Source organism: Martes martes (assembly GCF_963455335.1).
Source record: "Martes martes genome assembly, chromosome: 12".
Lineage (NCBI taxonomy): Eukaryota > Metazoa > Chordata > Mammalia > Carnivora > Mustelidae > Martes > Martes martes.
The window spans coordinates 88,962,693-88,990,504 of record NC_137900.1 but is presented as its reverse complement, the minus strand read 5'-3'; the positions used below and the strand labels follow the sequence as shown (position 1 = coordinate 88,990,504).

The following is a 27,812-nucleotide window of genomic DNA, read 5'->3' as shown; positions in this document are numbered from 1 at the left end:
GGGGTGCTGCCGGCTCCGAGGGACGCGGGAGCCGAAGGGAGGCGCTGAGTAATGCAGGCCCCCCTGGTGCCTATACTGGGGGAGGGGGGACCCTTCGCCAGGGTCTCTTAGCAGAGCGCGGTCTTCCCTAAGGGATGTGGCGGAGGAGGGGGGCGTGATACCGTGGCCGGTGGCTTGACGACGTTTGAGGACGAGCGGGGGGCGCTGCCTTCCCTGAGGGGGTCTCGGGGTTGGGGGGGCACCCTCCGTCTGGCTGCAGGCGGGGGGCGCGCCGCCCGCGGGGGCAGCGCCAAGGGCTGCGAGGTCGCGGCGCCGTCCGGGCCGGGGGCGGAGGCCCGGGGACCCGGGCTGGGGGCAGTCCGCGCTCCGGGGCGCGCCGCTCCTACCTGCCTACGAAATTCTCGAGCACCGAGCTCTTGCCGGCGCTCTGGCCGCCCACCACGGCGATCTGCGGCAGGTCGAGGTCCGCATTCTGGCCGATAGCGGAGAAGGCGTCCTGCAGCCGGTTAACCAGCGGGATGAGATCCTCCATGCCGCGGTTGCCCATGGCTGCGGCGGGCCCCGCGGGCTGCGATCCGGCCGCGGCTCCCGCTCCCGGCTTCGGCTCCGCCGCTGCAGCCGCGCGCTCCGACTGTCTGCGCCGCGGACCCCCGCCCCTCCGTGAGCGGAGCGGAGCTCTGCGCCAGGATGCCGCCAGAGGGCGCCCCCGGCTCTGCGGGCTGGCCGTCGTGCGCAGGTGCTCCCTGCAGCACTATGGGGATTGTAGTTTTCTCCATCTGCGTCTTTCGGGGCGCTTGAGCCGCGTTTGGGGGGCTCTGATGCTGCACTGCGGCTATCATTCCTGGAAATGGGCAAGGTTTCACCCCTAGTACTGGACCTCTCGGCTAGTGGTCATGACTGTCTCCATCTTACAGATGAGGAAACTGAGGCTTGGAGAGAGATGGGTCTCCTTCAAGGTCACGTCTCCTGACCTAGAGTTCCGCTCGGCCTCGGCCTCGCTGCCTTCTGCTCTAGGTTCTGACACTTACTCATGGTGGCATGCCCTTCCCGCCTTTGGGCCCCAGTTTCCCTGTTTCTAGAAGGAGACAGAACAGAACATTAATTCAAGAAATATTTATTGAGCAGCTACTGTAAGCCAGCCCTTGTAAGCAGTGGAGATACAGCAGTGAACATGACCCTCAGATCTTGCATTGGGGTGGTGGAGACAGAGAGTAAATGAAGAAACAGGTACATGAAATCATAAAAGTGAAAACAGTTTACACTAACAGTGATGGAAGAAGTAAACAGGGTGTGAAGAGAGGTACCTGTGTGGGTGCAAAAGGTCCATTTAGCCCTGGAGGAGGTGGGTGGTTCTCTGAGGAGGTGACATTTGAGAAGAGACCTAGATGATGAGAAGGAGCCAGTCACAGGCAGATCAAGGTGGAAAGCAAGCCAGGCTGAACGAACGAGAAGGGCCAAGGCCGTGACTGTGGAAGTTCTTCTTGGGAGAGTTGGGACTTCTTGTCCTAGACAGTGTCAGTCTTTGCTTCAACCCATCAGGGTGGTGGTAAAACTGGAATTCGAATCCAGGACTCCTATAGCCCTACCCTATGTATCCTGTTCACATGGAGAGGCCGTGGGCCCCAGGCCTAGCCATCCACCTCTGATGCTGAGGAACCTAATTTGGACTCCCCACAAGGAGGCTAGAAAAGAGAGGCCAGCTTACCCTGTGCTGCTGGGCATCAGGGGGTCACTCTATATGTGAATGTGGGGGGTGGGGGAGCACTGCTGGGAGAGTAGTGCCCTGGGAATCAGAGGCCACCATTCACTCACCAGTTTAGTGCATATTACCTGAGCCAGTCCCTATGCTAGACCCCAGCGATAAAACAGTGAGCAAAGTGGACAAAGTCCTTATCCATATGTGGCTTATACCCATACGTGGAAAAAGAGGAACAAAGCACCAACGAGCCAATAAATAGGATTCTGTCAGATGGCGATGGGTGCTTTGGAAAGCAAGAAAGCTGGGGAAGGTTAGGGGCGGGGGTAGTGTTGCTCTTTGTTTAGCACGGTGAGAGTAGGATTCTGGTAAAAATGTGAACAGAGACCTAAAGGAAGTTGGGGAGTTACCCACGTGGACATCTGGGGGCGGGGGATTTTCCAGGCAGGCAGAGGAAAATGAGCAGGCCCTGGGCTTTGGTCAAGCTGGGTGATCCATGTCCCTTCCTGTCTCCGAGCCTCAGTTTTCTAATCTGGGTAATGGGGATGATGAGAGATTGGAATCCCTGTCAGGGGCCTGGCCCTGGCTTGGTGCTCAGGAGAATTTAATTAAATCAACTGATTGAGCCCTCCATTGCACCTGGAGCCTCAGCTACCCACAGCACACTGCCTGAGCAGCTGCTTATACCCAGCCCCTTTATTATGCTCTGAGAACCAGAAAGGGCAGAGATGAAGCCTGGAGTGGAGCCATTAATTTGGGGAAGGGGTGCGTTTTGCAGATGTTGCCCAGAGGGGCGCCATCAGGCTGGATTGTTTTTCCTAATCACAGTAGTGAAACTTACTGTAAAAGTCAGACTTTACCCAGTATTTGAAAGCTCCTGGTCATCCTCCCACCCACAGATAAACACTATTTATAGCTTTTACGGTGTTTATTCTCTGGTTGGTCCTCTATATATTCGTTTTGTTTCATTTTGTTTTTACAGAAATGGGATCATACTATAGGTCTGGTACCAGACTAGCAGCTTGGACATCATCTGGAGTTTGTCAGAAATGTGGAATCTCGGGGCGCCTGGGTGGCTCAGTAGGTTAAGCGTCTGCCTTCAGCTCAGGTCATGGTCCCAGGGTCCTGGGATCGAGCCCCGCCTCGGCCTCTCTGCTCAGTAGGGAGCCTTCTCCTCAACCCCCGTGCTTGTGCTCTCTCTGTGTCAAATAAATAAATAAAATCTTTAAAAAAAAAAAAAGATATAGAATCTCAGGCTCTGCTCATGGCCTGCTGGCTTACGACCTGCGTTTAATAAGAACCAAGAGCCCCAGGAGATTCCTATGTGCATCAGAGCAGAAGAAGCTCCAATATATATCATTATATGCAGCTTGAGATTTGGTGGGGGGTGGGAGGAAGGAATTAACAAAATTATTCCGCCATTTATCTGGAAAAAATTTTATTTACATAATTGGGAATTGGCAAGAGTTTTTTTTTTTTTTGTAAAGCATGATAATGTTGGGGGCTTGTGCTATCAGGCATTAAAATATATTTCCAAACTGTAATAATCATGTTATGTAGTAGCATCACAGGAAGAGACGGGCAGAATCCTGGAGCAGAGTAGGTCTGGAGGTAGATCTACATGAGCATAAGAGTTCATTATGTGATAAAGGTGCAGCTCAAATTAGAGGCAAGTAAGAGGCCTCCAGGTAATGCTACAGCCTCAGACTTCATTTCAGATGCAAAGAGACGGGGCATCTCTTTTTCCTGTGAACATTGGGGGCCTTTGCCAGCAAGAGATTGATTAAAAGCAATTAACATGAGTCTTGTCCCAACAGTGTCCCCAATAAGTTACCAGCCATTATCTTGTCTCGTCTTCAAGGAGTCAGGACAAAGTCATATACATTCTAAAAAATGTTCCATTCCCTCCCCGTGATGAAGTCATCCAAACCGATTACAGCAAATTGAAAAAAGGAAAGAAAGTGACCCGCCCACGAGCCCACTACACACATATATTTATTTTTTCTAAAACTAGGATCATAACTGTGTAGGCAATTTTGTAACCTGCTGAGTTCAATTCACATCATATTGTGGCTGTTTACATAACCTTTGAAAGCATAATTTCTGATGGCTGTGTGCTACTCCTTCAGAGGTAGACACCATGATTTACTTAGCTGTTCCCCTAAAGTTGATTACTTTCCAGACAGCCATTATAAATAATGTTTCCATGAATGACCTGCTGCCTTTAAAAAGTCTCCTTTCTGATTATTTTCTTGGGCACGTTGCCTACAAGTGGAACTACCAGGTCAAAGGGCAGAACGCGTTCAAGAGTCTTGATAGAGAATTTGCAGATTGCTTTTCTGAAAGATGAATCAACACAGGATCACGGGCATGAGCATTATTTTTAGTTTTTTTTGTTTTTACTTTGGCAATTTGCTAAGCTCACTCAGTGCCAAGTGCCAGCGCTCAGCATTACGTAATATTATCTTCACACCCACCCAGGGAGGGAACACCCATTTTATAGACCGGCTCAGAGAGGACTCCCCAGGAGGTCCGGGTCCCCCCGCCAGAAAGGATTCGAGCCCGGATTCAACCTCTCCGACTTCTGCGTGCATGGACCTAGTTGGGAAGCCTAAGCGATCTTAACTCGGATCCTTCTCTCCGTCCCCATTGGTTGCGTCTTGGTTCTCACCAGAGTGGGTTTTCTAAGCCGGGCGGAGGTGATGCTGTCACACTCTGCCCTAGACACCGTCCTCTAGCGCTCCTTGCCCTTCGGGATAAATTATGCCCAAGACCAGGCCTTCAAAGCTCCCACGGTCCAGGCTGCCCTTCCACCCAAGGGCAGTCCTACTGACTCCGGCCCCTGCCTGGCGCGGTGGCCACGCTGAGCCACCTTCGCGCCTCTAAATCCAGGCGGAATTAGCCGGCGCCACCGCCCCGGGCTGCAGCGGAGCGGGTCCCGAGCTTTTAGGGCTGCGCTCGTCACACGACTGCAGCGATTGGTTGACTCACTCGGGCCTCCGCGGCCAAGCGCGCGGGACCGGCCTCCAATCCGCTTGCCTCTAGCGCCACCGTGCGCCGTGCCCCCCGCAAAAGCGGCGCTTAATGCAAAAGAAGCCCATTGCCGGGGCGCTGGGGGGGCTCAGTGGGTTAAAGCCACTGCCTTCGGCTCGGGTCATGATCCCAGCGTCCTGGGATCGAGCCCCACATCGGGCTCTCTGCTCGGCGGCGAGCCTGCTTCCTCCTCTCTCTCTGCCTGCTTGGGATCTCTGTCTGTCAAATAAATAAATAAAAATCTTAAAAAAAAAAAAAAAAGCCCATTGCTCCGGGTTGTTGTTACCTTTAGGGACCGTTTTAGGTAACAGAAGAAGGAAAAGGGATCGCTGCTTAGAGCCGAGGTTTGTTTGGGTCAGTGACTCCATGTGGGGACCAAGGAGAAGGGCACCGGAATGAGGGACCGAGTCGTCATTGAAAGAGTCCTTGGGGCAGGACAGTTTCAGGCTCAGGATGAGCGCCGTTTTTCTTAATGGAATTCAGCCCTCCTCACCCCCTCCCGAGTCAAATCGAAGAAACACCTTGAGACGGACATCCCCACCCGCTTCGAGGGCAAATTCTCCTGCCCGCTGTGCTTGTCACCTTCTCGCTGGGTCTCGGTCCCCGAATGTGCCGCGGCCGGCTGCACGGCCCCTCCCACCCCAGCCCCGCGCGGGGCCCCCGGATCGCGGGACACTGGCGGCCACGGGGAGGTCGGTTGGGGACAGTCCTTCTCGAAGTCGCCCGCGATGTCCCCGCCAGACGACAGACCCCTCTGGGAGACAGACGGACCTCGGGCTCGGAGCCGCTGGTTCCCGGGGCAGAGGACGCGGGGTGGAGCGTCTGCGCCTCCTAGGGCCCCCTGGCAGCCCCCAGCCGTGCGGGTCGCAGCCGAGGCGCCGGGTAAGCGGGCGCCTTCCCTGCAGCGAGACCAGAACGCGGGGCAGGACCTCGCGGCGCGAATAGCTGCACTGGGTCCTCCGGTCCTCCAGAGGGCGCTGCGACGGTCCGCTCCGCAGACCAGCTTTTCAAGCGGCCAGGACCGGGGGGAGCCGCGGGCTCCAGCAGCCCAGCCGGCTCTGCCAGTGGAGGCGGGGCGACTGCGGAGGGGGTTCGGGGAAGCCAAGTGCGCGGCCCGAGCGCGACTGGGGGACGCCCGGAAGGCTTAGGGGCCACCTGGATGGAGGCTGCGGGCATCGCGGACAGGTGGGGTGACCGGATTTGATGTGTAATGCTGGCTGGATCTGCAGAGGAAGGGTTAGCGGAGTGGGGGAGGGAAGCCTTCCTCTCACTTTGTTCCAAGGCCAAAGCGAAAGGCTGGGGGTGCCGTTATTGACACAAAATAGGCAATAGGGTGGGTTGGCGGTGTGGAGAGGGGCTGGCATCGGGCTGTGACGGCGCGGGAAAGGCTGGGGGCGGGGCATGTGCATTTGGGTCGGACGCCCCCGGGAGGACCGAGCCCTGGGAGTGGGGGAGATGGCGGGCGGGGTTGGGCGTTCGAGGGAAGAACAGTCCGAAGGATTTGCGGGAAAGTGGCGGGGGTAGGGGTATTGAAAGCATCGGGGTGCGAATGCAGCATGCTTTTGGCAGGACTGGGATGTGGCCGTGAAGCTCAGCGGGCAGGTGTTTCAGGGCCACGGGCGGGGGTGGGTAGGCGTGGACTCAGGGGTCCTGCCTTACTCCGTGTCCCTCCTTCAGCCACCATGTTCAACCAGCAGCTCCAGCAGCAGCAACTCCAGCAGCAGCAGCTCCTCCAGCTCCAGCAGCTGCTCCAGCAGTCCCCCCCGCAAGCCCCGCTGCCCATGGCCGTCAGCCGGTGAGCTCCCCTCCGGAGGGGTGGGCGGCTTCAGCCCTGGCACTCAGAACCCCCTCGTGGAAACCCCATCCCAGCCCTTTCTCCCAGGGACACCCCTGTCTCAGCCCCGGAAGCCGTCAGTTCCCACCTTGAGAGGTTCCCGTGGCCGCGGTAGAGAGGGGCAGGGAATGGAGGTGAGGGAAGAGGGAGGGTCTGACGCCCCCAAAGCCCTCTGACCCCCCCCACTTCCAACACACAGGGGGCTTCCCCAGCAGCAGCCACAGCAGCAGCTTCTGAATCTCCAAGGTGCCAACTCCGCCTCCCTCCTCAATGGCTCTGTGCTACAGAGAGCTTTGCTTTTGCAGCAGTTGCAAGGTAGGACGGGCCCCTTCTCACTGCATCTTCATGCTGGTGCCCACGTTGCATCCCCAGCATCCCCGCTGGCACTGAGCCTCAGCAAATCCACACGCTAACTCTGAGAGGGAGCTACCCTCGGTGTCCTAGTCCGCAGCTGAGGACTCAGAGGCTGCGGGAGGTGGTAGTCCCAGCGTTGCTCAGCGGGACATGGGTCTATCTGATGGCAAAGGCGTGCCCTTGGCCGTGGTGCTGGCTCTGTGGTCAGTCCTCAGCACAAACTCACTCCCATTCAGATTAGATGAGATGATGGAGAAAAAGATCTCTTTGGATCACTCTCCCCTGCATCCCATTTGACAGATGAGGAGGCTGAGGTCCAGACCTGGGGGAAGCTGTTTGCCCAGGGTCATGCAGCTAGATTAAGGCCTGAGCCTTCTGACCCCCTAGATCTCCGTGTGGGTGTCTCTAGCCTTACGTAGTAAGCCTGTGCCCTTGTCTCAGTTTCCCCATGTGGAGAGCAGTCTCTCAGCTCTTCCTTTTAAGATGCTGCTCCAGATACCTGAGCCCGTTCAGTATTAATCTTAGGACCCCAGTGACCTGGGGCAAGCTCCTGTTCAGACCCAGCCCCTTCTGCACGGTAGCTGTGGCTTGCTGTGTCCTTCTGGGTGGTGCACTGTGCTAGGACCTTTACAAACGCATTTCCTCGGCTCTGCTGACAGCCCTGGGGGTGGGAGGTGGAGGAAGATACACTCATGATCCCATTTTACAGATGAAAAAACTGATTCCTGGAGAGGAATCATGTGCCCACGGTCACACAGGGAGTAGGTATGCATTAGAGGGAGAGTTAGAGCCCAGGTCTTGCTACAGAGCTGTGTTCTTAGATCCTGGGCTATCCTGCCATTCAGCGGGGTACGCTGCCAGGTTGGAAGATGTGTTGGTTGTCACTCCCAGCCCTGCCACACAGGCGTGGACGGTCCTGGAATTGATTTACAAATGATCAATGGATAGGTGGAGAGATAAAAGCACATGCAGGGACCCACGATGTATACACATATATGTCCCCCCTTTTCTTTCCCATTTTAAAAGTCACACTCGTCAAACGAAAGTGAAAAAAAAAATTTTTTTAGAGGATAAGGAAACCCAAATTGTCATAGATAGACTCACTCACCTCCTGAAGGAAAACAAAAACAAAAAAACACCTGTCACGGGTTGGGTGTATTTCCTCCCAATTTTTTCTAGGCCCAGACTTGGGTATTTGTATTTGATTGTGGTTGGTTACTGACATGGGAAGTGAAAGGCTGTATCTCCTTTTTCCTGGATTAGAATGGCTTGATCGTTCACCAGATGATTTGACAGTCTCTGTTAAAATTATTATTATTAATATTTGTTCAGATTTTATTTATTTATTTGACAGAGAAAGAGAGCATGAGCAGGGGGAGCAGCAGAGGGAGAGGGAGAAGCAGATCCCCATGCGGGGCTCGATCCCAGGACCCCAGGATCATGACCTGAGTCGAAGGCAGCCGCTTAACTGACTGAGCCACCCAGGCACCCCTAAAAATTATTTTTTAACAGCTGTTTGTGTTCCACTGGAGGGCAAGCCCTTACCTACCTAAACTCAGCTGCTTCCTTTTTCTCCCCAACCCCCCCCTTTTTTTTTTTTCTTTTTTTCTCTGTTTTAAATAACATGGGGCTGAATGTCATGTTTGAGACGATCTTCTTAGAATGTATTCCGAAAAGTAGAAAAGCTGTGTCGGGGGACGGATGTTTTATGGCTCTTGATAAGTATTGCCAACTTGCTTTCCCAAAGGACTGGACCAGTTTGCAATGCCACCAGCCACGTATGACAGTACCGGTCTCACCATGCCCACGGCAACACTGGGTATTATATGCTTTTTATATTTATATATATATATATATGTATATATACATGATTTACTAACTTGGTTGGCAAAAAAGCTACATCATTAATATTTTAATTTACATTTCTTGGAGTGCTAGTTCAGTCGAACGTTTTTTATTTGTTTGTTAAACATTCATATTTCTTTTTGTGACTTGTCCATGTCCTTTGTCCATTTTTCTTTTAGATCTTTGAGATCTCTTGATCTTACTGTTTTTAATAGCCGGTTGGCATTCTCTCTGCACATGTGTGTACCTGTATTTGTTTTAAGTCAATGCTAATTGAACACTTCCTGGATCCCAGGCACACTTGTATATCTCAGTGAATCCTCATAAAACCATGGGTCAAGCACTATTATTATCCCATTGTACAGATGAGGGAACTGAGGCTGAAAAGGGGGAAGTGATTTGCTCAAGGTCACAGAGCTTGGGCTATAGGACTTGAACTAGATGTGACAGCACATTTGACCCATGTCCTCAACCCCTATGCTTCCTACCCCAGCTTTGGAGCGAGGATTCGAACTGTCGCTTACACTCAAACTTCCTGAGCACTAGGCCTCTGAGTTAGATGAGGTGCTTGCCCTTATAGGAGTTCCCAGGGTGGTTGGGTGGTGGGAAGAAGACAAGGAAATCGTGCAGTTGGTCCCAGGACAGGGGAGCTGGCGCCTCTGGGCACACACAGCGGATCTGAGAAGGCCTCTCAGCGGATAAACACCTAACAGGAGATCTGAAGGATGACCAGAGGTAGTCAGGACAGGAAAGTCCAGGCAGAAGGAACAGCATATGCAAAGGCCCAGAGGCGGGAAAGAACCGGGCTTGCTGAGGGACACACAGAAACATACGGCTGGAGTGTAGTGGGTGCATGTGTGGGGAGAACGGCAAGAAAGGAGGTGTGGGAGGAGGGCAGGGCCAGACCCCCGCAAGGTGAGGAATGGGTTCCTTTCCAAGCAGCAGGGAGCTGTGAAAGGATTTAAGCAGGTGGAGAGGAGTGAAGGCAGAATGAGCAGAGACCCTGGGCAAGCTACACCTCCACTTTGTGTCTGTTTTGTCATTGGTAGGGACCATCACATCCACCCTGAGGGGTGGCTGGGCCGAGTGACTGAGACCGTGCATGCAAAGTGCTTAGCGAATGCCTGGTTCCCAGTAGACGTTTGATGGAGGGGGGGGTGGGATAGGACAATGTCCTATTATTCCAGGGACCACTCAGTCAACTTGTTGATTCTCCCTAGGGGTACTGTGCTGGGTCTCACACACCTTAAGGTGTGCCCTAAAGCATGCTGGAGGGAGTGGGGTTGCCGGGGGGGGGGCGGGGGGCGCACAAGCTGCTGACCAGGGTGTCCCTCTCCTCCTCAGCTTGAGCAGAAAACCAGCCCTAAAGCCTCCTCACCACCGGTGCCCAAGGTGGGAGCGGGCCTTCGGTTCTCACCTCTCTCCCCTGGCTGCCGTTGCATGGGAAGGGTCCCTATTAAAGTCATAGGTGTTGTTTCCATGTTGCTTTGGGGGGCTGATGCCTGACCCTGGCCTCTAACATCCGACAGCATTGTAACCCTTCTCCCCTCTTCCTGCCCGCAGGTAACCTCCGTGGCTACAGCCTGGCGACCCCGAACCTGACGCCCCCCAGCCTCACTCCCCCACAGCTGGCTACCCCGAATCTACAGCAGTTCTTCCCCCAGGCCACTCGGCAGTCCTTGCTGGGTCCCCCTCCTGTCGGGGTCCCCATGAACCCCTCCCAGATCAACCTTTCAGGGCGGACTCCCCAGAAACAGGCCCGTACCCCCACCTCCAGCACTCCCCATCGCAAGGTAAGTGATGGCCGATGGGGTTTGGTGGTGCTGAGGGTGGGGATGGCAGCGGGAAGGTCATACCTGGGCATCAGCCCAGCTGCACCCACCTGGCTCAATCTGGTCCTCAGTTTCCCCATATGTAAAAAGAGGGGCATAAGTTGGCCTTGTTTAGGGTTTCCCAAATTTCAGATATTCGTGAACCTCTGATGCGATGTTTTCCATATCCAAACGCCACCAGTAATCTTAATTGACCTAATGTTTCTCTCTTTGCAAACACACGGAGACACAAATGACAGAACACTAGTAGTTTGAGGTGCCCTTTAATGGTTCTCAGAAATCCATGCTGCCCTGTAGAAAGAAAAGATGAGCCATATATGGAATTTACATTTCTCTCATAATCACATTAACAAAGGAAAAAGAAACTGGTGAAATTAATTTTACCAACAGATTTTAGTGAACCCATGGAAAAAAAAATATTATTATTTCAGCCTTTAATGAATATTTAAAAAATGAATGAGGCATTTTATATTCCTTGGTCTTTTGTACCAAGTCTTCAAAACCTGTATGTCAGTTTGGCTGGTGACATTTGGAGAGCTGAAAAGCCAGGCACCTGGGGTGGGGGCCCAGCTTTAAATGAATTACCTTCTCCATTACATTTATTAAAAAGGAAACATTATGTCACTACCTGAAATTCCAATAACAACAAAATTAATAACATTAAAGTTAATAACAATCTAAATTGATAACAATCTAAATTAATAATCTAAATTAATTGCTGTCAGTGCAAGTAAAAGAAAGGTAATGGGAGGTAAAACAATGTTACGAAACCCTAAACTCTACACTGTTGCCATCCGAAGGTTCTGGAACTGTACCCCCAGCTCCTTGAGCCTTGTTGGGGGATGGGGTGTGGGGGCTGAAAGGTATCAGAGGAGGCTCTCCCTGACATAAGCAGAGAGAGTCAAGGAGACTTGCGAGGGGATAACTTCTCTGGGACTGTCCTGTCCCTGAGTGTCCCAGCAGCTCCTCACACACAGCACGCTCTTGAGAACATTCCGGCGCAGGTGTGGAACCCCCACTCCTTTTGGGCTACCCTGAGGCCAGCCCACATCTGGAGGTGAGGCGTCTCCCTCCAGAGAGGGGTCCCAGCCTCCAGCCTGCCAGTTGGGGCCTGTCCTCACATGGTCTTCTTGTCTAGTGCTCCCCGCCCCTCATTTTACATCTGGGGAAACTGAGGCTCAGGGAGTGGGGTGGAGGCTGCCCTGGGCTACACAGACCCAGAGCTCAGGCCTCCTGACTTGCAGGCCAGCAACGCGCCTATTGTGCGGGATGAGAGCCAGATAGTTTCTGAAGGGCCGAAGTCCTGATGTGGTGCACGTTTCCGCTCGGTGCTAGTTCCTCGGGCTCAGGAAGGCGGGAGGCTGCAGGCAGGCTCGTGGGGCTTATTGGAGTGCCCAGGACCGGCCGGAGCCATGCATTTATTTAGCAAACATCTGTGAGTCCTCTAGGGGCCTCCCTGGTGCCAATGGCACATCTGGCCTGACCCTCCTGGAGGTCTTATGCTGGGGAGGTCCAAGCAGAAGGTGGCAGCAGTGGTGAGACATTCGTGCAAATAGTATTCCCACCAATGAATTAAGACTTTGGAAAAAGCCACAAAAAGGAAGCCCAGCCTTCTCTGGGAACCCATATGAAGGGTCTGCTCTGGGGTCAAGAGGGCTTCCTGTAAGGAGTACCTTTGAGTGGGTGAGGGCCTGGGGCAGGAAGAAGCCTAGGACTTTGGGGAACCGGAGAGAAGACCAGTGTGGACCTAGAGAGGGTGAGGGGGAAAGTGGGGAAGCTGGCTGGAGGTGGGGGCGTGGGGGCAGAGGTCAAACTGGGTGGTGGTTTTGGGCTTGGGTAAGGAAGGATTACTCTAGAGTCAGAGAAGGATTTCAGACTGAAAGGGGCGAAAGCCACAATCAAGTTTGCTTTTTAGAAGGATCCTTATGGTTGCTTCGTGGAGAAGATGCTTGCGGAGTTAGGAGGGCCCCCTCTGTATCCCCCAAATCTGGGTGAACAGCCAGGCAGCCAGATGGACCCACCTAGAGACGATTCCTGGGGTGCTTAGGATCGTCTGTAGGCTCCTCTGGACCAGGCCCACCAGAGGTTCCCAGGCCCCTTCATCCCCTAGGGGACCATCACTTCTGCTGTTGGGACAGGGTGTACTTACAAGGGTGGGTGGCAGATGTCAGAACCAGTTTCTGAAAGGAAGCAGGATTCTTCTTCTCAGACCATGCCCGTGGAAGACGAGTCAGACCCCCCAGAGGGGTCTGAGGAAGCTGTCGAGTCCCGAACAGACACGCCAAAAGGTAAGGGAGGGAGGCTGCTGGGCTTTTGGAGGGGACACGGATTGGGACAGGTGGGTGCAGGGTCAGTGATGGAGGCAGACCTGGGAAGCAGGGCTCTTGGCGCAGGGGGAGACCAGGCCCCATCTCTCGGAGCTAGCCTGTGTTCTACATGGCATCAGCAGTCACTCCTCTGCCCTCCGTTCCAGACCAAGGCTCCCCACCCTGCCCCGATGACATCACGAAGGAGAAGCGCACTCTAGCACCTACCCCTGAGTCTTGTGAGGCATCTGAGCCACCAGCTAAGAGGTCAAAAAGGTAACCGATGCTGAAAACCTGGCCAGGCCTAGAGGACCTATACCCTCATTCTTGCAAAGGCTGGGGGTGAGGGGCGTTGGAGGGGTGGTCAGGACCCTTCAGGGAGCTGGAGGAAGAAAAGGGCCTTGGCATCTGGGTTGGAGGAAGGTCAAACCCAGTTCTGCATCTCACTTGGGAAGGCCCCTGGCCAGAGTCTCTGGTGTCTTCCCTGGGACTGAGCCATCTGGAGGCAGGCTAGGTGGCTGGGTTGGACAGGTGAACGTGTGCATCTGGGACCTCCAAGTGGGCAGAGGGTGGGCAGCTTTACAGGGCCTTGGATTCATTTTAGCAGATTGTGGGAGGTAGGGCTGAGTGATCCTCCCAATTTATTTAGGCGCGGCTGGGGCCGGGAGAACTTCAGGCCCTTCCCAAAATGCCCCGCTTGTACGTGCTAGAACTAGGACTGAACTTGGATCTTGGCCTTTTTGAGAAGCCCCTAAAGGGTCAGCTGGGAGACGCTGGAAGCTATCTTTTGATCCTCTCTAGCTCAGAGTTGCCCACAGAGAAGGGGCCCCCCGGGCAGCTGCAGGCGAAGGTCCCGCCTCGGGCCCGCACCACGGCACCAAAGCAGACACAGACCCCCGAGCTGCTGCCCGAGCCACCGGAAGCTCGAGTGTTGCCACGATTCCAGCCACGGGTACTGCAGATCCAGGCCCAGGTGCAGCCGCAGACGCCGCCACTGATGCCCCCCGTGGACACCCCAGCGAGGCGTCAACCGCAGAAGCAGGCGCAGACGCAGACCTCTCCGGAGCGCGGGGGGCTGCTGCCCGGGAGGGTGGGGGCGGGGCCGCAGAAACAGGTGCAGCCCCAGGCACCTTCCCAGCCCCCGGGGCAGGCGCAGCCCCAGCTGCAGAAGCAGGCTCAGACGCAGACGTATCCTCAGGTCCAGCCCCCAGATCAGCCACAGGGGCACCCTCCAGCGCCATCGGCGGGGCAGCCGCCGGATCAGACTGAGGGACGGCTTCAGCCCCCGCCACGGGTGTCGGTGCCCACACCGGAGCCGGCGCCGGTTCCGGTTTGTTCCGCGGCGCCGGAGTCGCCGCCGGATAAGAGAGATACTACAGCCGGTAAGTGAGCCCTGGCGCCCAGTTCGCCTAGCATGGGACAGCCTTGCGCGGACCCTTGGCTCCTCCCCTGGCGCCGTGCGTCCCGACCAGGGCTCGGGGCTATCCCCACCAGAGGCTTCAAGGGCCTGGCCGTGGGTAGAGAAGGGGGCTATCAATCCCAGGTCCATCGGCCGGTGGGAGATGGACCCATCTATCATTTCAGGCCGGGAGGAGGCCTCGCCAGAGCCGGGGGGCGCCCAGGTCAGCGTGGAGAGCCAGGACGAGTTGACCGGTGGCCTGGATGTGGGAGAATGTGAAAAAAGAGCGAGAGAGATGCTAGGGGTGGGTTGCTGTGCTGCTGGGGCTGCTCGGGGCCCAGGGGGCCCAGCGGACTCAGCAGCGGGAGGGCCTTCCACCCCCACCCCTCTGGCCCCTCCTGTTTCCGCACCACCGTGGGCCCTGGGCAGAGCAGACTGGCTTTGACTGTGGCTGTGTTGCCTTCCCATGCCTTTGCTCCCAAGAACTGGAGGTACTTACGGCGACAAGTCCCTTCCAACCTGCTTGTCCCCAGACCGGACCCCTTGGTCCCCTCATAGGTCCCCTCCCCTTGCTCCAGGGGAGAGAGCACAGAGCCGACACCTATGCATGCGGTTCGGGTTCCAGCTCTGCCGCAGGGTGTCACTGCGGCCAAACCCGGTTCCTTCTTTGGGCCTCCATTTCTCCATCTGTCATGGGAGGGTGGGGCAGGGTGGGCTTAGGGCTGAGTCCTGGCTGTGGTACTCCCTAGCTCTGTGAGCCTGGACAGTCAGTTTCCCCATCTGTGAAGGGGGCTGTCAGAACGGGTCTGGCGAGATGCCGGAGCATGGGGGGCCTGGCCCATCCCAGGTGCCCCGCCGGTGGTAGCTCTTGCCCCTATTCCCGGTGCAGGTGTGGGGTGCCGGGGGCTCCCTGAAGGTCACCATCCTGCAGAGCAGCGACAGCCGGGCCTTCAGCACCGTCCCCATCACCCCCGTGCCCCGCACTGGCGACTCCGTGTCCGCTGCCCCGGCTGCCGGCGGCACACCTTCTAAGCAGACCCTCCAGTTCTTCTGCTACCTCTGTAAGGCCAACTGTAGCAGCCAGCAGGTACTGCAGGCAGGGGCCCCGGGAGGGGGCTTCCGGTGGGCAGGGCGGGGGTGTCTGCAGGGCGTGCCCAGGCCAGGCGGCCTTGCCCGAGCGGCCCCATGAGCACCGTGAGCGCCATCCGCGGCCGCTGTGCATCTGCTCTGGAGGCATTTCCCGACCAGCCAAGAAGTTCGGATCTGCGGGTCCAGCAGGCCAGGTCTGAATCAGCCCTGGCTAGCAGTGTCGATGCCGGAGGGCAGACTCCCCTCTGTGTGCCTCCGTTTCCATGTGTATCAGATGAAGAAACAAACATCAAGAACCCACCTTGCTGGGAGGCTCTGAAGATTCGGTGACTTGACCTTGAAGTCCGGAGCCCCCGGCCCAGCCCAGAGGGAGCATAGTAGCCTTAACAGCACTATGCTTGTATTGTTGTGGCTGCTTGCCCGTGTCGTCCTGAGCAGAGCCGTGGGGTCTGGAGACCAGTCGGACGGCTCCTTGTCTCTGAGGGTCTCATACAGTGCCCAGGGGGAGCCGCTGAAGCCCCGACTGCTGTGTGCTCACTTGGCGCCTCTATTCGCCATCATGCTCTGGCCCCCGCAGGGCTGTTGTAAGAACAACGGCCTCAGTGGCGGTGGTGGTGACAGCGGCGTGGCCATGTAGCTGAGGCCGGCCCCCACCCTCCCCTACTGATCCCGGGCTCACTCTTCATCCCGCTGCAGGAGTTCCAGAACCACATGTCAGGGGCCCAGCACCAGCAGCGGCTCGGGGAGCTCCAGCACACGAGCCAGGCCTGCCTCCTGTCCCTGCTGCCCGTGCCCCGGGATGTGCTGGAGAGAGAAGACGAGTGAGTGGGGGATCTCGAAGGCTCCATGCTGGGGGGTGGACAGCCTTGCAGGCCAGGCCGATGGGGGGGCCCTGAGTCCACCATCTGCAAGGTCTTCCTTTGGGTTCAGTATTGTTCACCGCCAGAGGCCCCTTCACACCATTAACTGTTTACCCGTGGACCTCAGTTTTCCTCATCTGTAAAATGGCCTGGTGAAGGGTGCAATGCAAGAATTCATGAACTGGATAGTCTCTTAAGGTGCCATCCAGGCGGGAACAGTGTGACCACCCACATGGCAAGGAAGTGGGTCATGGCACAGACCCCTGGTTCCCTGGCATAGGTGTTGACCCCTCCCCATCGGTCATCTTGTAGCCCGAGGTTACAGCTACCCTCCATCTCCCCCTTTCATTGTCATTGGTGTGTCATTGGAGTCCAGGACTAACTCACGGGCTGAGGAGGCCTGGTAGACGCTGGGAGACCTTTCACCACTCTGTGGGCAGTCATAGAGGCCTATGGGAAGGGGAGAAGCAGGTCAGCGCCGCCTCAGGCCATGCTGGGGGCATGGGCTCTGTCTCACAGGACAGCTGCCCCTACACCTCAGGTCTCCTGATTGTTCTGGAGAATCTAGAAACCCAGCTTCGTACGTGAAGTCTCCCAATTTCAGAATGTTAGCAGCTAGTTCAGAATCAAAATGAAACAAAGGCTAGGGAAGCCGAATCCAGCCCCATCATGGGCTGGACAGGCCCCAAGGCAGTGGCTGGGGACTCCGCTGGGAGCGCTCACAGAGGGTCACAGCTCAGAGCTTGTGGCTTGCATGCCCCGGGTGACGGAGCGCGCTCTCTGAGGCAGCGGCTTCTCCATTAGGTGGTTCTCACTTTGAGAAGAACTTTCCGACATGGCAAGTAGCACATTCTTGAGCCTTAAACCATCCCCTGCTCAGGGAGGGGACCCAGGAATTCTCCTTGGGTGAGGTAATCATAAATACAGAAGAGAGGTGACTCCCGAAGACGTTCCTTTCAGAGGATTGTCAGGTTGAAGAATTTTCTTTGGAAAGTGCGGCAGATCTCCACTCCTGCGGGATGGGTTAGCTCAGGTTTGTCCACGTGGTAGAACAGCTCCTAAGTAGGACAGTAGCAGGGAATTCAGGAGACTGCGGAAACAGGTATGATGCAACATCAGGTTAGAACAGGGTTCCAGGGGCACCTGGGTGGCTGAGTGGGTAAAAGCCTCTGCCTCCGGCTCAGGTCGTGGTCCCAGGGCCCTGGGATTGAGCCCCGCATCGGGCTCTCTGCTCAGCGGCGAGCCTGCTTCCCTTCCTCTCTCTCTGCCTGCCTCTCTGCCTACTTGTGATCTCTACCTGTCAAATAAATAAATAAAATCTTAAAAAAAAACAAAACAAAACAGGATTCCAATCCGCATTTGCAGAATGAGCTCAGTTATATAAAAACCTCTCTTGTGGACACAAGGAAACTAGAAAGAAGTGGCCCATCCTGCAAACAGGCTTTAGGGTCAGGGAACTCAGCGAACCGTCTCCTGATGATGTTGCCTCTTAAAGCCTGACCGGGGCCCCTGAGGCCACACAGAGTCCTTCCTTCGTCCTTCCTGTCCGTCCTGCCTGTCCTTCCTTCGTCCTACACAGTCAGAAACTCGTGATCCCGTTCCTGGCCTCCCAGAGCTCACCACAGTCCAGCGGAGGCAGAGAAGGGATCAGGTCCTCCCTGTCTGCTGTAGAAAATGCTGTGGCCGTGGCTCTTTGGGGTACCAGAGGGGAGTCTGGCTTACTGAGGTGGGGGGGCACGAACAGCTCCAGGAAGGACAGGGCATCTGAACTGTCAGGGCCAGGTAGGCTCAGGTCTGTCACCGTCCTGCTGGCCTCCCGGTGTCCCAGATGCCTCTCAATCTCTCCCTGCCCAGCTTCCGTGGTTATTACTCTTGTCTAAGTATTTTTCCAGATGCATCTCAGAACCGTTGTTAAGTTTCTAAAAACACATCGTGTTGGAGTTGCGTTACATTTATGGCGCATCCTGGGAGAGTGGCTGTCTTCCCAACAAGGGCAGTGTCACACTTGTTTTGTTTGTCACCATTCAGAGAGCCCCCGCCGAGGCGCTGGTGTAACACCTGTCAGCTCTACTACATGGGGGACCTGATCCAGCACCGCAGGACGCAGGACCACAAGGTCTGAGCTGCGAGGGCGCCCACATATGCTGTCTCCCAGCCACAGGGCTCGTGGGGGTCCTCTGGCAGCTCCTCTCTTGCCCTGCCCTATCTCTGTCCTCCGTTGCCACCTGCTGGAAGCCCATGGCACAGGGAGGGGGACGTGTGCCCATGTTCTGGGGAAGGGGCGGAGCACAGCCAGCTGATGCCAGAGGTGGCGGCCTGCAGGTGGGAGAGGAGGTGTCACTGGGCTGAGTCTGGCTGCCCCTGGGGACACCGCCCGCTTGGCCTGCCCTCCTTTTGTCAGATCGCCAAGCAATCCCTGCGACCTTTCTGCACCATTTGCAACCGCTATTTCAAGACCCCCCGCAAGTTTGTGGAGCACGTGAAGTCCCAGGGACACAAGGACAAAGCCAAGGAGGTAACCCCAGCTCCCTCGGAGGACACGAGCCCAGAGAGGCCCAGAGCCTTGGCCGAGGCCACACAGCGGGCTGAGGTTTAGCTCAGTCTGAACTCGGCAAGTCCAGAGGGATTGGGGCTCTCAGGGCTGGGGGTGGGGTGGCACCTTGGCCACCCAGAGCGGACCTGAGCCCTGACCCATTCCCTTGGGCAGCTGAAGATGCTCGAGAAGGAGACGGCCGGCCAGGATGAGGACCACTTCATCACAGTGGATGCCGTGGGCTGCTTTGAAGGTGATGAAGAGGAGGAGGAGGAGGACGACGACGAGGAAGAAGAGATTGAGGTTGAGGAGGAATTCTGCAAGCAGGTGCTTGGGGCGGGGGGGGGGGCGGGGGAGGCAGGCTGGAGACTAGACTCCCAGACCAGGCGAGACCTCACCCCCCTCCCAGAGGCCAGGGGTGCAGTGCTGGCATTTGTAGGCACTAATGTGTGCCATGATTTAGTATGAACAGGACTGTATTCCATACGACTAGGTGCAAACACACATCGTGAGGACCACAGGGTGGCCGGCAACAGGACCTCAAAGCCTGGCTGAAATCTTGACCTGTGTTGAGGGAGGGAGAGGGCATCTCAGGCCAGTAAGGGCACTGGAGAGAACTGTGTGGGGTACACAGGAAGTGTCAGTGTGAGATGAGGATGATGAGGGTAGTAGCAGTCAACACCAAGCATTTATTATATGCCAGGTGTGTCCCAAGCACATTCCTGGCTGAATCTCACCGACTTGGATGCCGGGAAGCGAGGCTCCAGAGCCTGTGCCCATAACAAGCAAGGACCTGGAGGAACTTGGGTTCTTTTCATGTAAGAAATGAAAAGCAGCTGCTCTGAGCCAGGCCCTGGTGTTGGATGTGGCACTACATGGGGATCAAGGCCCCTGCCTGCCCAGAGCTTGCCTGTTGCAGGCCGGAGTGGAGATGGGCAGCCAGAGGGGCATTGTGGAGCGGCTGTGGATGAACGGTCGCGAGGGCGGTCTTCAGCCCCAAGTGGGTTTGGGGTGAGGCCACTTTGTTACATGCGACCAGCAGTGGCGTGACCTCAGGCAAGCCCCGTGGCTTCTCTGAGCCCCAGTTCTGGAGTCCCAGCTCAGGCTGTGAAGGTGGGCCGAAGCCAGGCAAAGGGGAGTGGTTCTCACTCCTGGAAGGCACAGTTGTTTGCCTGGTAAGGGGAGGAGGGCACTACCAAGCACGGTGGGGCTGTGTGGCTGGAGTCAGAAGGGGCCTCCTGTGAAGGGGCTTGTGTCCAGCAGGTGAGATGAGGGGTCCTTGATCACCTGAAACCCAGCCCCCCGGGACTGAGGTCACTGCAACATCGGAAATTCAGGGAGCTGGCAGGGGCTCGTGATTAAGAGTGTATCCAGGGCTTAGGGCTCACCAGGGTTACCGACCCTGCTCCTCTGTGAACCCTGGACCAGTGAGTTACTGTGCCTGGACCTCAGTTTCTTCTTATGTAAAATGGGTGAACCATAGGGATTCAGAGAGGACACTCATGATGTGTTGGGCACACCTGGCATGAATTATGGTCACTGTGGAAGCAGGAGGGCTTCCTGGAGGTGGGGACTGATTGAGCTGAACTCAAAAATTATAGATTGGGAAGGACACTCTGGCAGGATCAGCGTGTGCAAAGGCTCAGAGAATGCCACCCACAACCTCCTGGATATCCTCCTGGGAATCAAGGGGGTGGTGCTGAGGAGCATGGGTGGAAACCACGCCCCACCTGCGTGTGGGAGGAGCACAGAGGAAGCTGGAACCAAGGCCCACACGTGTATATTTCTAGGTGAGGTCCAGAGATATATCCATAGAGGAGTGGAAAGGCTCAGAGACCTATAGCCCCAATACCGCATACGGTAAGACTCTGATCCCGACCCCACCTGCAGGAGTTGAGGCCCCCGGGCCCAGCCCCCAGATCCCAGCCACAGCATCCTGGCCAGGCAGCCTCTCCCCTTGTCCTCTTCTCTCCTCACACCTGGAGGGTGGATGAGCATATGGGGCCCCAGAGAGGGAGGGCCACCGGGTTGGCTTAGTGGGGTGAGTCCCTGAACGCTGCTGTCCCACAGGTGTGGACTTCCTGGTGCCCGTGATGGGCTACATCTGCCGCATCTGCCACAAGTTCTACCACAGCAACTCGGGGGCACAGCTCTCCCACTGCAAGTCCTTGGCCCACTTCGAGAACCTGCAGGTGAGCGGGGCCTCCTGCCCCACCTGCCCACCCAGCAGGGTCAGCAGCCACCTTCCTCCTGCACTTGACCTCAGCCCACGGTCACACCCCCCAGGAGGCCCTGCCCACAGAGGGAACCTGAGTAGGGGTGGGACCCAGCTCTTCCTGCTACTGTTCTGGGGGGAGCTGAGGGCCAGGTTGTTAGCGCCAGAGCTCTGGCCCCAGGAGGCTGAGTGCACCGTATGGGGTGTCTCTCTCTCTCACACACACACATACACGCAGTCACAGCATGTCCCATGCAGTCTCGGCCAGGCTGGGGAGGCAGCTGCTGGCAGGGAGCATACCAGGGTGGGGACAGGCCCTGCCTCATCTGTACCTTCTGTGTCCAGAAATACAAGAAGGCCAAGAACCCCAGCCCTACCAGCAGGCCCGTGAGCCGCCGGTGTGCGATCAACGCCCGCAACGCCTTGACGGCTCTGTTCACTTCTGGCGGCCGCACACCCACCCAGCACAGCACCCAGGACCCAGCGAAAACCCCCAGCAAGGTGACAGCCCAACCCCCTCCGCCCCCACTACCGCGGCGCTCAACACGCCTCAAACCCTGATGGAGGGAGTGCCTCATGCCCACCCCGTCTGGGTCGGTGTCCGCTATGCTTTACAGAAGTCTTGTGTAGAAATTTTGACATGGTTGGTGTTTTTTACTGAAAGTCGAATAAAAGAAGGTAATTTGGCTGTGCAGTACCCACCAGCCCTTCTGTCTGGGTGGATGGGGGAAGGGAGCACCCCGGCCAGCTCTCAGCCAGCATCCACCCTCTCTAGTGGCCAAGCCGGAAGGCCAGACAGGCTCCCTAAGCAGGGCCTCTGGGGTCACAAGGCACTTTATCTCTTACAGCCTGTTTCCCTCTCTAATGGGGTCATCAGGGCTAGGAGAGCGCCGTCACCTTCAGATCTCATTTCAACTCAGATCTCATTTAATCCTCACAGGGACCCCGGGGGGTAGGTCTTATTGTGGTTCCCAAATTATAGGTGAAAAAACTGAGACCTAGCAAGGTCAAGTGACTTGCTAGAGGTCATACATCTGATGAGTGGCTAGAATTTGGCCTGGGCCTGGGCTCTCCCTCCAGAGGGACTCTGGAAACTGAAGTACAGGAGTGGGGGGGGGGCTCCCTGTCCTCTGGTTCTGAGTTTGTGGCTCAACAGCAGGGCCCACCCTTGTCAGGCGACGCTAAGATGAATCATCAGCGAATGGGGCCCAGGAGGGGCTGGTTCTTTAGTTCTGCTACTTCCCCATTTGGAAAAAACCTTTAGAGGTGGACAACCAGACCAACCCTGTAACTGGCCAGCTGGGAAGACTGAGGCCAGGAGCGAGGTTACACAGCATGAATAGGAGTTGGCTTAGTGAAAGGCCCTAGGACCCAGAGAAGCTGAGTGTATCCACAGGGTCACACAGCACGTCCCGTGCTGTCTCAGCTGGCCTGGGGAATCCACTGCTGTCCAGGAGGGCACCAGGTAGGAAGGAAGCCCTGCCTCACCCCTCACCTGCTCCCTCTGTGTCCAGAAATAACAAGAAGGCCAAGAACCCCTCCCCCACCAGCAGGCCGGTGAGTTGCCAGTCACCTCTGGGGGCCAGTGGAGTCCTCACCCAGGATACAGAGGAGAGGCACAGTGGTGTCGGAGACCCATTTAATGTGGACGCTCAAGGCCTGGGTAGAGTGGGAAGTGCCCCGGAACTTGGCAGGCAGGCAAGGCGGGTGGGTTGTGGGCCCGCGTCTGACCCCAGAAGGGGATGTCGGGTGATGGGGGCTGGCCCAGGCATGCCAAGGGATATACTGGAACGGTGACCGAGGCAGGCAGACCCACCAGGGGACCTGTAGGCCAGCTCTTGAGAAGGTATCTAAGCCAGGTGGTGAGTGCCCAGGCCAGAGTCTCGCCCAGGGAGGCAGGGTTGGGGCCGGCTGGGGGCTCCCAGAACCTAGGAACTGGCATCACTAGGGGCCTCCCCGAGCTGCTGCTGGAACTCAAGGCGTGTCTGCCGGTTGGACTCAAGCAGCTCCTGGAGGCGGGCGTGGAGGTGGTCGTTCTTCTCCTCTAGGTGGTCTAGACAGGAGTTGATCTGGTCCAACATGGAGTTGATGGCAGCATATTCTGGGAGGAAGGGAAAAGAGAGCCAAGTCTCCTCAGGGCTCATAGACACCTTCCCCCTAACTGTCCCCCTGCCTGCAGGACAAAAGGGCTTTGGACAAGTCCCTACTCCTTTCTGACCCTCTGTGTCACCATCTGGAAAATGGGTGGATACCAAAAGTGAAAAGAAATACCTTAATGGTATTATTAGAGCCCCCAGCCAGCCCCATCCTTTTTTCTAGGGTTAGGGTGCTCGGGGGAAGTCAGCCAGACAGTGTCCTGCCCGGGAAGTCCTGCCAGGTGCCAAGTCTCCTCTCCACTTCCTTCATCAACTGCCTAGAGGCCAGAGCCCACCCTCGGAATTAGCCAATCTAGGCTAGAGCCCTACTCTCCAGCTCTTCCGAGGCTCCCTAGCCCCGCCCCGGAAAAGCACGGCCCAGACTCCAAGGCCCCGCCCCGAGTCCCGCCCCCTCTAGCCCCGCCTCCCATACCCTTTCCTTTCCTTTCATCGGTCTCTACCCACCTCCCGCCCCCTGAACATGCTGTTGCCTCCGCCTGCAATGCGTCCTCCTGTTTCCCCTCCTCCTCTACACCTGGATGAGTCCCTCTCCTCCTTCATGTCTCAGCATGGATGTGGCCACAGGGAGCTTTCTCAATTCCCCAGACGGGATTGGGCCTCTATTCCTGATCCCCTTGTCCTCCACACACCTCCGCGGCCCTCACCTCAGGCTAGACTACTGTGTGTGTGTGCTGCTGTGTCTCCTCCACCAGACTAGAGAGCTCGTGAGACGGGGAATGTTCTTGTGTTCTCTGCTGTCTCCCTGGTGCCCTCATGGTCACACAGTAAGCACTAGCTGAATGGATGGATGGATGGATGAGTGAACAAAGCCTCTGACTTTCTAGCCTTTCTGCCTTTGCTCACCTGTCTCTGCCACTCAGAATGCCTCAACCACAAGTCATTCAAGGACCAGCTCAAAACGCCTCCTCTTCTAAGAAGCCTTCCCTGGTCTCCACCAGAAACCATCACCCCCTCCTCCACAGCCACTCCTGACCTGCCTCTCAGCAGCAGTGTCCCTTAGGATCCAAGATCTGGGCCTGTGCCCACTGCGGACCCAGTTCGGAGCCAGCCCTGTGACTCAGACACACTCAGCTGCCAGCCTGGGACAAAGAGGGAAACTGCTGGCAGTGTTTGGAAAAGGCCAGGGCTGGAGGAGTGTGTCTGGGATATGGGTGCAAGTGTGCATTCTGGGGGAAGAGCACCATCGCCCGAAGCTGGCACACCTCACAGAGGACAGTCCTGGAAAGTCCCTCCTGGATTGTAGAGTCCAAGCCCCTTGTGGTACCGATGGGAAAACTGAGGCCCAAGAAGGAAGGGACCTATCCAGGATCCGCCAGCTGGTTGGCGGCACAGCCAAGATTCAGAGGGAGCAGGGCACCTGGATTTCAGTCCCCACTCTGCTCCACCCCAGCAAGTGACTGCTCTTTTTGGGACGGGAATAAGGACCAGGTTGTGAGGATTCCAATGTATTAAGAACTCAGATAGGGTCTGGCCACAGCAAGTACTTACTAGACGGTCATTATTATCAACACTGCACATTCTGTGTCAGGAGACACAGGCTGGAGGCAGGTGGTGTCCCCACACCACTGAGGCCAGGCTTTATCTGTGTCAAGGGCACTGCCCAGTGCTAAGCCTTTGCCTTCTGCCTGGGACAGCCACCTCCCCACTGCACTAAGTCCCGTGAATCTGCCAACACCCACTGGGTGTGACACCTGAGCGGCTTTTCCTGAAGGCTCTCGCTGCCACTGCAGGCTTCCTTCTACACATCTGGCTGCTGTTCACCTGCAGCGCCCAGGGCAAACTGGCCAGCCTACTACTTACCACCCTGTGGGAGGTCCTCTCCCTCTTTATTAAATGCAGTTCCCAGGTGATCAAAGTGTTCTGAAACTACTGTGATGGATGCATGATTCTGAACATCCTAAAACCCACTGTCATGTACAATTTAAATGGATACATTGTATAATATGTGAATTAGAGCTCAATAAAGCTGTTAGCCAAACAAAACAAAAAGCAGACTGCATACTTATCTCACATTTACTAAGTCCTGCCCTTTGACTTGAGAAACCAATCTTTATTACACTAAAGAGAAAAATAACCACTCACCAAACACCTGCATGCTTCGATCCCATTAACTATTTTCCATTTTTTTTCTGCTTCATTTAATCCTGACACATTTCAATGCAGGAGACACCAATCATTAGTCTTATTTAACAGACGGGGAAACTGAGGTTCCCCAAGGTGAGAGGGAGCTGATGGGTCTCTCTCCGCCCCCCTCCCCCCGCAGTACTGGGCAGGCAACAGGCTGCTCTGTAAGCAGGTCACATTCGCCAAGGCTCCGGGTCACACCAGCAAAGGTGGCTGGAGATGCTGACTCAGCAGGGCGGGTTCGCCCACCCAGACAGACCCTTCCGCTAAGCCAACTCGGACCACCCGCCCCATCCCCTCAGGACTGTCCGTCTCCCCAGGGGCTACAGGATGCGGCTGGAGCAAATGCCAAAAGGGAGAGTGATCCTGAAGCGGCCTCAGCTTCCTCATCTGTAAAACGGGGCCGGTTGCCCGCAGTTCTCCGGTGCTGCGGTTTCCAGGGACCCACTCGCAGGTGCTCGCCCTGAAGCCCCCCCGCCGGCGTCTGCAGCCGCAGCACCAGGGGCGAAGAGTAGGAGGACTCTGCGGTCCCTTCCAACCCCCCAGCGCGGCCCCGCTTCCCCTTTCCAGGACGGCAGCCCTGAGAAAGCAAAGGTCGCTTCAGCAGCCCGCCCTTGGTCACCTGCTTCCCCGAAGCCGTCGTCCTCGCCTTCCGCGCCCGCCTCCACCGACATGCCCAGGTCCCCGTTGGGGCCCGACATTGCGGGTTCGGGCGCCGCGAGGGCCGCGCGACGGTGGAACCCAGCGACCCTCGCGCCGACAGCAGGAGCCGGGCGGAAGGTGGAGGCGCCGGATGGAACGCGAGGCCGGAAGAGTGGAACGGCACGGCGGAACGCGGCGGGGCGGCCGGGGCCCCGCCCCCAAGGCCGGAACCTCGAGGCGCGAGCTCCGCCCCCTCCCCGCCCCACTGCCAGAACTGCGTCTTCGCCCGCCGTCAGACTCCGCCCCCACGCCCCGAGTCCCGCCCACTCCCTGCCTCACAGTCGCGCCCCGCCCCTATCCCCGCCCACTCCCGGCCACGGGGCGGGGTCATCCCCGGCTGCCAGCCCCAGAAGCCCAGGTGGTGGAAGAGGCGTGGTGCTCCGGGGAAGGAGGCGGAACCCCGGCCCCTCCACTCCGCTCGGCCTGCGCTGGGGCCCTGCGGGTTGGCGAGCCGGCGCCTCCGAGTGGGCGAAAGCTGAAACGCGTTGTCTCTAAGGCTCCCTATGGCTTCGGTTCACAGCCTCAGTGAGAGTCAGGTCTGTGTGGCACAGTGCTTCAGGAGAAGGCTGGCCCAGCCGCCATCATCCCCCACCCCTTTTACCTGGTGAGAAAGGGAGGCCTGCCCAAAGTCACCCACCAAGCCACTGAGCTGGACCCAGAGGTATTATCCTGGCCAGGGGTCTGGCTGACTCACTCACTGGGAGTCCGGTTCCTCTAGCTGCCCGTTGCTGGTCTCATGCTCGTGCTTCCTGTGGGCAGGACATCCTTGGGATAGCGGTCAGACCTGGGTATGTCCCACCATATCCCCCTGTCCACAGCCTGCCATTCGTGCCTCCACTGACTTGCACACTGGCAGCCCCGCCTTCTCCCCCCAGACCCAGGTGGAATGGAGGTGAGGCCTGCCTTGAACCAGTAAGCAGGGCTGAGAAAGCAAGAGGCCTGGGTATCCGCCTTCGGCAGGTGGCTTAGAGGCCCTCCTTAGGACCACGGCATTTCACCAACCAAGAAAGCAAAGCCCCGTGAGCCCTGACTGGCATAGAAACACCTGTATCCGAGCGTGGCACACAGGTCTTCAGAGACAGGGCAGAAACACAGGTCACCGGTGTGGATGTGCCGGCTTAATCCAAACACATTTATCCCTGTAGGCACAAGACAACCAAACAAAAACACAGACACATGTTTTCCTCTTAAATGTGAAATCGCACATGAGATCAATGGGACCTGACTCGATGTCTAGACCAGGGGAGAAACACGCAGACTCCAGGGCACAGGGGAAGGGTCAGACAAACCCTCAGAAAGTCACGTAGTTTCTCAGAAATGAACCTCGGCACGCACAGATCCGCACAGATCTGCATACCTCACGGTCAGTCGCAGCAGGTGCCCCAGGCACGCTCAAGTGTGGTGCAGTGCTGGGGTCCAAGCAAAGGCCTCTCCCTCTGCCCACCTCACTGCCATGGTCAAGGCCCGTAAACCAGACTACAGGACAAAACAGCGACCTACTCCATCCAGCCCTGATGAGGGAAAGTGATGTGCCCTGGTGCCGCCCTGCCTCTGCAGTCCTTGTTCTCCTCTGTGTCCCCATCTCATTAGCCCTGCCATGATTCCCTCTCTGAACCCAGTGTAGTGGTCTGCCCCCAAAGATATCTGGATTGTAATCCTTGGAACCTAAGAACAATACCTTATTTGGAAAAAGGGCCGGAGCTGATGTGATTACAGGAAGTATTCTGGGATAGGGAGATTACCTTGGATCCAGGTGGGCCCTAAATGTAATCATAAGTGTCCCTAGAGAGAGGGATGCCAAGGGAAACTTGACTACAAACAAGAAAGAAGGCCA

General features: G+C 56.7%; 3 protein-coding genes across 15 annotated transcripts in view; 1 reads left to right on the top strand and 2 right to left on the bottom strand.

Moving 5' to 3' along the window:
- The window catches only part of DNM1 (dynamin 1), a gene marked incomplete at its 3' end in the record, with an annotated part of 44,236 nt that extends 43,603 nt beyond the window's left edge, over positions 1-633 (bottom strand). For all 9 annotated transcript variants that reach the window (XM_080820042.1, XM_080820041.1, XM_080820040.1 and 6 more), the window contains exon 1: positions 387-633. In XM_080820042.1, coding sequence (XP_080676168.1) covers positions 387-547 — 161 coding nt within the window. In that variant the 5' untranslated portion in view covers positions 548-633. The remainder of the gene's footprint in view (positions 1-386) is intronic.
- A 5,090-nt stretch (positions 634-5,723) lies between these two features.
- On the top strand, positions 5,724-25,127 carry CIZ1 (CDKN1A interacting zinc finger protein 1). 5 transcript variants are annotated; one of them, XM_080820355.1, is made up of 18 exons: positions 5,793-5,914; positions 6,407-6,524; positions 6,763-6,878; positions 8,665-8,736; positions 10,326-10,555; positions 12,789-12,882; positions 13,068-13,176; positions 13,702-14,282; positions 14,485-14,603; positions 15,189-15,386; positions 16,085-16,209; positions 18,277-18,364; positions 18,650-18,763; positions 18,956-19,108; positions 20,572-20,641; positions 20,852-20,973; positions 21,342-21,497; positions 24,013-25,127. In XM_080820355.1, the coding sequence occupies exons 2-18, from the start codon at positions 6,412-6,414 to the stop codon at positions 24,064-24,066; spliced, it is 2,514 nt and encodes an 837-aa protein (XP_080676481.1). In that variant the 5' UTR covers positions 5,793-5,914; positions 6,407-6,411; the 3' UTR covers positions 24,067-25,127. The 5 variants fall into 5 exon arrangements, with proteins under 5 accessions (XP_080676480.1, XP_080676481.1, XP_080676484.1 ...); XM_080820358.1 differs by lacking the exon at positions 24,013-25,127 and having other exon boundaries at positions 13,702-13,873; positions 14,099-14,282; positions 21,342-21,686; XM_080820354.1 differs by lacking the exon at positions 24,013-25,127 and having other exon boundaries at positions 5,724-5,914; positions 21,342-21,686.
- Positions 22,619-26,141, bottom strand: BBLN (bublin coiled coil protein). The gene is made up of 2 exons (XM_080820359.1): positions 25,899-26,141; positions 22,619-23,097 (listed from the first exon to the last, which is right to left on the bottom strand). The coding sequence occupies exons 1-2, from the start codon at positions 25,975-25,977 to the stop codon at positions 22,925-22,927; spliced, it is 252 nt and encodes an 83-aa protein (XP_080676485.1). The 5' UTR covers positions 25,978-26,141; the 3' UTR covers positions 22,619-22,924.
- Positions 26,142-27,812: the final 1,671 nt, after the last annotated feature.